Raw genomic sequence first — 8,342 nt, 5'->3', positions numbered from 1 at the left:
GCTCTAGATGACTGGTCACACCATCGTGAATATCCGGGTCATGAATATCCTTTTTGTACAGTTCTGTGTATTCTTGCCACCTCATCTTAATATCTTCTGCTTCTGTTAGGTCCATACCATTTCTTTCCTTTATCGAGCCCATCTTTGCATGAAATGTTCCCTTGGTATCTCTAATTTTCTTGAAGAGATCTCTAGTCTTTCCCATTCTGTTGTTTCCCTCTATTTCTTTGCATTGATCGCTGAAGAAAGCTTTCTTTTTTTTTTTTTTTTAGTTTTGATAAATTCTAGTATTTATTAAATTATAGTCTTTAATCAAAAAAAATGTGGATCAAGAGAAACTTCTAACTACAAGGACTAGACAGCAAAGCCTATGAGAACGCCATGAAGTGTGTTACAGACAAGATTCTGAAACATAAGTTATAAGCTGTTTTCTTTACATTTCCATTTCAGTAACTTTACTATTAAGTAGTTGTTATTCTTCTATTTTAAAACCCCAAATTCACATTTGTTCTCACATTATTTAAGCTTTCTGTTCGTACTGATACCAGATATCTCATAGGTGCCAAATTTTAGTAATGGTTTTATGTCAATCCATGCAGAAAAACATGAACCAATGCAGTAGTCAGATGAGGACCATTAATGCACAGATAATACACACACGCTGGCCGAAAGAACTGAAGGTATTTTAAAAAACTATAAAATAAACAGACCTCAAGAAAACTGCATTATTACTAAACAGCTCTCAACTATTAACACCCAAGTTCTTTATATTAAATAAATTTCTCAACAGAGATGTGTTAGACATTTTAATTACAGGGCTATCCTTCCCATACCCCTTCCCACCCCAACTCCCAAAATGCACTACTAGGGATGAGTATAATGTTACGTGGGCAGAAATTTACAGATAACCATTTTCATCTTGAGCATGGATCTGAAAACTTTTATTTAAACTTCTGTTACTGTGCACTGTCCATCAGGCCTTCGAGATCTGACACTCACTGTTCCACCTGTTCCTGATCGATCAGATACTGTCTGATTTGGATTAGGAACCAAAAGTCTCTGTTGGGTCAAGGAGTGTTGTGCAACAAGTGCAGATACATCCTCACTGTCACTACTGGCATCGGATTCAGTTTCTTCAATCGAAGTGTCTGGTGCTGGCACCCTGCCTGAAGATGGTGATTCATGCTCTTCTTCTCCTTCCCCTCTATGACTCCTTTCCGCTATGCTGTCTCCACCAAGTTGTAAATGTGCAAAAGAGTCTTCCAGAGAAGCGCTTGCATCAGGGGATGGCGTGGTGGGGCTTGTTAGCTGACCATCTACTGACGTCAGGGGCCTCACAGACGACGACTGAACAGAAGCTCCACTCTGAGCCGGTACACTGTCCGCTCCGTCAGCAGAGCTCTCTCTCGCTAGGTTTACGGTATTAGCATCACAGTCCAGCCTAAGTCCGGCTACTCCTTTCTTTGGTATATCTATTATATCCCGCTTGATCTTCCTGCGACGTCCATGTTCGTTTCTCCTATACTGCACCATATTTTCAAGATCGGCAACATACAGAAACCCGGCAATCAGCATCTCCGTGCTCTTCTTGCCTCTGGAGAAAGCATCTTCCAGCTCTCTGCTAGTGCGCTCGTCATACTGCCACCACCCGTTCCTTCCCTCGTAATACCACGCATATTCACCGTTTCCTCTGCTTGCTGCCTTGAGTTCTTCTGGTGACAACAACGTCGGCTTATCAAGGAAATCTTCGGGAATTTCTTGTCGACAGAGGGCACATCGCTTTCCAAGCCATGAAGCTCCCTTCACACATAGGTAGCAGAAAACATGCTTACAAGGCAGACTGACTGGGTGAACACATGTTTGCAGACAAATGGCACATTCAGGGACAGTTAGAGAAGGTGCAGTATTAGAACAAGACTCATTTGCTTTCCTGTTTGTAGGAAGCATGTTTATAGAGTGATCAATTTCTCCACAGCCAGCCATCATTTCTATTACAGACCCCACAGATGCCTGCCACAAAAATAAAATCTCTTCATGAGTAATCAGCCAGTTTGCAGAATTTTCTCCTCCATTGCTGGATCATCCTGTGCTCTGTGGCCACAGCCGAAGCCGCCTCGCCGTCTTTTCTCTTCGGCCTCCGAGCCTGCAGCGGCCGGGAACGCGCGCGCCCGCGCGCGCGCGCGCGCGCGCGCGGCCGTCACGTGACCGCCGGTCGCGTCGTGGGGGCGGGGCCGCGAGAGGCGGAAGCAGCGCTGCGCCACCAAAGCTTTCTTATCTCTTGCTATTCTTTGGAACTCTGCATTCAGATGCTTATATCTTTCTTTACTCCTTTGCTTTTTGCTTCTCTTCTTTTCACAGCTATTTGTAAGGCTTCCCAAGACAGCCATTTTGATTTTTGCATTTCTTTTCCATGGGGATGGTCTTGATCCCTATCTCCTGTGCAATGTCACGAACCTTATTCCATTGTTCATCAGGCATTCTATCTATCAGATCTAGGCACGTAAATCTATTTCTCACTTCCACTGTATAATCATAAGGGATTTGATTTAAGTCAACATCCAGAAAACTACAATCATGGCACCTGATCCCATCACTTCATAGCAAATAGTAGGGAAACAGTGGAAACAGTGTCAGACTTTATTTTGGGGGGCTCCAAAGTCACTGCAGATTGTGATTGCAGCCATGAAATTAAAAGACATTCACTCCTTGGAAGGAAAGTTAAGACCAACCTAGATAGCATATTCAAAAGTAGAGACATTACTTTGCCAACAGAGATCCATCTAGTCAAGGCTATGATTTTCCCAGTGGTCATGTATGGATGTGAAAATTGGACTGTGAAAAAAGGTAAGCACTGAAAAATTGATGCTTTTGAACTGTGGTGTTGGAGAAGACTCTTGGGAGTCCCTTGGACTGCAAGGAGATCCAACAAGTCCATTTTAAAGAGATCAGTCCTGGGTGTTCTTTGGAAGCACTGATGTTAAAGCTGACACTCCAATACTTTGGCTATCTAATGTGAAGAGTTGACTCACTGGAAAAGACCCTGATGCTGGGAAGGATTGGGGGCAGGAGGAGAAGGGGACGACAGAGGATGAGATGGCTGGATAGCATCACTGACTCGATGGACATGAGTTTGGGTGAACTTTGGGAGTTGGTGATGGACAGGTAGGCCTGGCATGCTGCAATTCAGGGCGTTGCAAAGGGTCGGACATGACTGAGTGACTGAACTAACTAACTATGATTATACAGTGGAAGTGACAAATAAATTCCAGGGACTAAATCAGATAGACACAGTGCCTGAAGAACTATGGACAGAGGCTTGTGACATTGTATAGGAAGCAGTGATCAAGACCACCCCCAAGGAAAAGAAATGCAAATAGGAAAAATGGTTGTCTGAGGAGGCCTTACAAATAGCTGAGAAAAGAAGAGAAGTGAAAAGCAAAGAAGAAAAGAAAAGATATACCCATTTGAATGAAGAGTTTCAAAGAATAGCAAGGAGACATGAGAAAGCTTTCCTCAGTGATCAATGCAAAGAAATAGAGGAAAACAATAGAATGGGAAAGACTGGAAATCTCATCAAGAAAATCATAGATACCAAGGGAATATTTCGTGCAAAGATGGGCACAATAAAGGACAGAAATGGTATGGACCTAACAGAAGAAGAAGATATTAAGAAGAGGTGGCAAGAATACACAGAAGACCTGTACAAAAGAAGATGTTCACGACCCAGATAATCACGATGGTGTGATCACTCATCTAGAGCCAGACATCCTGGAATGTGAAGTCAAGTGGGCCTTAGGAAGCATAACTATGAACAAAGCTAGTGGAGGTGATGGAATCCAGTTGAGCTATTTCAGACCCTAAAAATTGATGCTGTGAACCTGCTGAACTCAATATGCCAGCAAATTTCGAAAATTCAGCAGTGTGGACACAGGATTGGAAAGATCAGTTTCCATTTCAATCTTAAAGAAAGGCAATGGCAAAAACCTTCAAACAACTGAAAATTGCACTCATATCATATGCTAGCCAAGTATTGTTTATAATTATCCAAGCTAGGTTTCAACACTACATGAACCACGAACTTCTGAATGTTAAAACTGTATTTAAAAAATGCAGAAGAACCAGAGATCAAATTGCCAACATCCATTGGATCATTGAAACAGTAAAGAGAGTTCCAGAAAAACATTCACTTCTGCTTTATTGCCTATGCTGAAGCCTTTGACTGTGTGGATCAAAAAAACTGTGGAAAATTCTTCAAGAGATGGGAATACCAGATCACCTGACCTGCCTCCTGAGAAATATGTATGAAAGTGAAAGTGAAGTTGCTCAGTCGTGTCCGACTCTTTGCGACCCCATGGACTGTAGTCTACCAGGCTCGTCTGTCCATGGGATTTTCCAGGCAATAGTAATGGAGTGGATTGCCATTTCCTTCTCCAGGGGATCTTCCCAACCTAGGGATTGAACCTGGGTCTCCCACAGACGCTTAACCATCTGAGCTACCAGGGAAGTCCGAGAAATATGTATACAGGTCAAGAATCAACAGTTAAAGCTAGACATGGAACAACAGACTGGTTCCAAATTGGGAAAGGAGTACATAAAGGCTGTATATTGTCATCCTGCTTATATAGCATAATATGCAGAGTACATCATGTGAAATGCCGGGCAGGATGAAGCACAAGCTGGAATCAAGATTGCTGGGAGAAATATCAATAACTTCAGATATGCCAATGAAACCATCCAAACTCCCACCTCTTCCTCTGTTTGTGGAAAACCTGTCTTTCATAAATTGAGTACCTGGTGCCAAAAAGGACGGGGACTGATGAAGTAGAGACAGATTTCTCTAGGAGGCAAGATAGTACCCACTCCCAGGAGGAAGTAATTACAGAAGAAAGAGACTCCCACTCTAATTCCCAAGAAATATCTTGAGTATCAATATATTTAGATGACATCACCATTATGTCTGAAAGCAAAGAGGATCTGAAGATCCTCTTGATGATAGTGAAAGTGGAGAATAAAAAAGCTGGTTTAAAACTCAACATTCAAAAAACTGAGATCATGGCATCCAGTCTCATCACTTCATGGCAAGTAGATGGGGAAACAATGGAAACAGTGACAGACTTGATTTTCTTAGGCTCCAAAATCTCTGCAGATGGTGCCTGCAGCCATGAAATTAAAAGATGCTTGTTCCTTGGAAGAGAAGCTATGACAAATCTAGACAGCATATTAGAAAGCAGAGACATTACTGTGGCAACTGAGGTCTGTCTAGTCAAAGCTATGGTTTTTCCAGTAGTCATGTGTGGCTATGAGAGGTGGACCATAAAGAAAGTTGAGCATTGAAGAAATGATGCTTTTGAACTGTGGTGTTGGAGAAGACTGTTGAGAATCCCCTGGACTGCAAGAAGATAAACAAGTCCATCCTAAAGGAAATCAGTCCTGAATATTCATTGGAAGGACTGATGCTGAAGCTCCAATACTTTGGCCACCTGATGCAAAGAATTGACTCATTTTAAAGACTGTGATGCTGGGAAAGATTGAATTTAAGAGAAGGGGACAACAGAGGATGAGATGGTTGGATGGCATCACTGATCGATGGACATGAGTTTGAGTATGCTCTGGGGGTTTTGATGGACAGGGAAACCTGGAGTGCTACAGTCCATGGGGTCACAAAGATTCAGACATGACTGAGTGGTTGAAGTGAAGTGAAGGAATGTATATACATAATATAGGAGGAAATCTAACAAAGCAAATATTTTCAGTTGAATCCAGGGGAAAGGATTATAATTTTTAATGTGTTATATTTTATATTCTGTGTGAGATGTTTAGAATGGAATGTGGAAAGGGTAAATGAAAGTAAGAAAGTCATTATAACTTACATTAAACGTTTTCACTAACAAAGGGATATATTTTTGCTATAATTCCTATACTTTGAGGAGAATTTATTTCCTTATATAATATTTAAGGAATATTCCTTAATAGCATTTCCTTAAATATGTATTAAAATGTATTTTGTTTCTTTGATCATGTAAATCATTAAAATTCCAGATATTATAATATTTTACTATTTATAGTCTACTACACTTTCTACATTTTATATCTAGAAGTATCATAAAAAATTTTATCAGATTACATAAGTTTTGGTTTAGAAAATGTATTCACTGCATGTGTGCTAAGTCACCTCAGTCGTGTCCAATTCTTTGTGACCGTATAGACCCATGAGGCCCCTCTGTCCCTGGGATTCTCCAGGAAAAAATACTGGAGTGGGTTGCCATGCCCTCCTCCAGGGGATCTTCTTGACCCAGGGATTGAACACTTGTCTCTCATGTCTCCCGCATTGTTAGGTGGGTTCTTTACCAAACCAAAACCAGCAGTCCTATTTAACTTACCGTTTTCCTTAAATAAAATGAGCTTGAAGGGCTGGTTGATTTTCCTTTTATTCCCCTTTTTATTTTTCCTAGGTGGAGCTCTCTCATCTTTCCTCACCCAAACTGGAGTTTCTGCCTCTGACCCATCCAATAACCACTGAAAAGGTGATTGTTTTGCAAAATGCAAAATGCAATATGATAATGTCACTCTCCTGGTTAAGCCAAAAATAAACATAAAAACAGATGCTACCAACTCCAAGATAAAGTTCAAACTTCTGAGTATTTCATGAAGTAGAGTCACAGATATAGAGAACAAATTATTAGGGGTAGGGGAATAAGACATTAGAACTCTTAGGTATAAACTAAAGTACAAGGATATATTGTATAACATGGGAATACAGCCAATATTTTAAAATAACTTACAAACTGAGTATAACCTTTAAAAATTGAAAATCACTGTATTGTACACCTGTAATAATAATATTGCACAACTGTAGTTCAACTAAAAAATAAAATAGTTAAAAGTTCAACTCTTTGTGAACTTATTTCCTGTGACACAGTTCATATTCTTGCTACACACACCTCATCTCCTAACATCTTGTACATCCTGTAGCCTATATACATTCTGCCCTTTAAGCTCCTATGATGCCTTCCTGTGCCTCCATAACTTCCAGGTTCCAATTTCATTTACACAGGATTTTTCTTGACACACACACACACACACACACACACACACAATGGATTCTTTGATATTTTTCAAATATTGTCTAAGATTGGAAACTGATTTTTATTCTGAGTACTCATTCTCTGAGATCAAATTCCATTTTGGGAGAAACTATTTCTCCCACACTTCTATCACATATGACTCTAGTGAGAGGTCCTAATCATGGATTTCCATCTCCTGATCCTTGTTGATTTGTTTAGGGATGGACATATGGTCCAAGCCACGCCAAACAGTCTATCTTCATGATTTTGTTGATTGGGATAAATAAAGAGAATCAGTTCCTATTTAATGACTAAGCTATGCTACAGGAGCTATGGAAGCTGTCAGGAATCAAGTTCCAAAAAAAATAATTTGAAGCCTGCATCCAATAACACAGAAAGAGGTTGCAATGTTAGATAGCACAGGAGTCTTGAACTTTTTCATGTGGGCTCCTACTTGCATTTGTCCCTGAGGCCTGTACAAGGGTATGTGAAATTGTAAATAAAAGCCACATCTCCTTATCTATTTAAAAATTCTTTTGCTTATAACATTGAGTTTTTCTCAGTTGCCAATAAGAGTCAATGGACAAGATTCCCTAATCTGTAATTTCATACTGTGGTACTGTTGTACCATATAAACTTAGTTTAGACAAAATTATCCACATATGTTAATGCAAGGACAATAGAGAATTAATATATAAAATAATATGGACAATTATACAGGTCTTGAAGTGTGTATAAGATCTGAATCTCCCTCATTTTCATTCCTATATTTCCCTCAAAGTGAAAGCATAAATTTTGCTGTGTGAACCTTTCTTTTTAATCTATGAAATGATTCTTAAATTCAAAATAGCCCCCAAATGCATGTCCAGCACCTATATCTTGATTTCTAAATATACACCAATAAATGAAACTGGGACTTCTTGTAGAAGTGGTTAATTCCAGGGCTAAACAAGAAAAATATGAGCTTGGTCCCAGAAAATAAGAGAAAGCTCAAAGAAACACAATGGGGTGTCAAAAGAACACAGGAACCAACCTGAAGGCACTTCTAATGGTCCAAACTGAAACATTTTGTGCATGAAAATGAGTGACTGAGTGAAAGTTGCTCATTCGTGTCCAACTCTTTGTGACCCCATGGACTATACAGTCCATGGAATTCTCCAGGCCAGAATACTGGAGTGGGTAGCCTTTCTCTTCTCCAGGGGATCTTCCCAACCCAGGGATTGAACATAAGTCTCCCGCTTTGCAGGTAGATTCTTTACTAACTGAGCCAAAAGGGAA

General features: G+C 40.2%; 1 protein-coding gene across 1 annotated transcript; it reads right to left on the bottom strand.

The window, feature by feature from the left end:
• Positions 1-250: 250 nt before the first annotated feature.
• LOC114116098 (E3 ubiquitin-protein ligase RNF146-B-like) lies at positions 251-2,150 on the bottom strand. The gene has a single exon (XM_042251613.2). The coding sequence runs from the start codon at positions 1,984-1,986 to the stop codon at positions 946-948; it is 1,041 nt and encodes a 346-aa protein (XP_042107547.1). The 5' UTR covers positions 1,987-2,150; the 3' UTR covers positions 251-945.
• Positions 2,151-8,342: the final 6,192 nt, after the last annotated feature.

The sequence above is a fragment of the Ovis aries genome, chromosome 1 (assembly GCF_016772045.2).
Source record: "Ovis aries strain OAR_USU_Benz2616 breed Rambouillet chromosome 1, ARS-UI_Ramb_v3.0, whole genome shotgun sequence".
Taxonomy (NCBI): domain Eukaryota; kingdom Metazoa; phylum Chordata; class Mammalia; order Artiodactyla; family Bovidae; genus Ovis; species Ovis aries.
The sequence above is the reverse complement of the archived record's forward strand: the minus strand, read 5'-3'. Positions and strand labels throughout refer to the sequence as shown.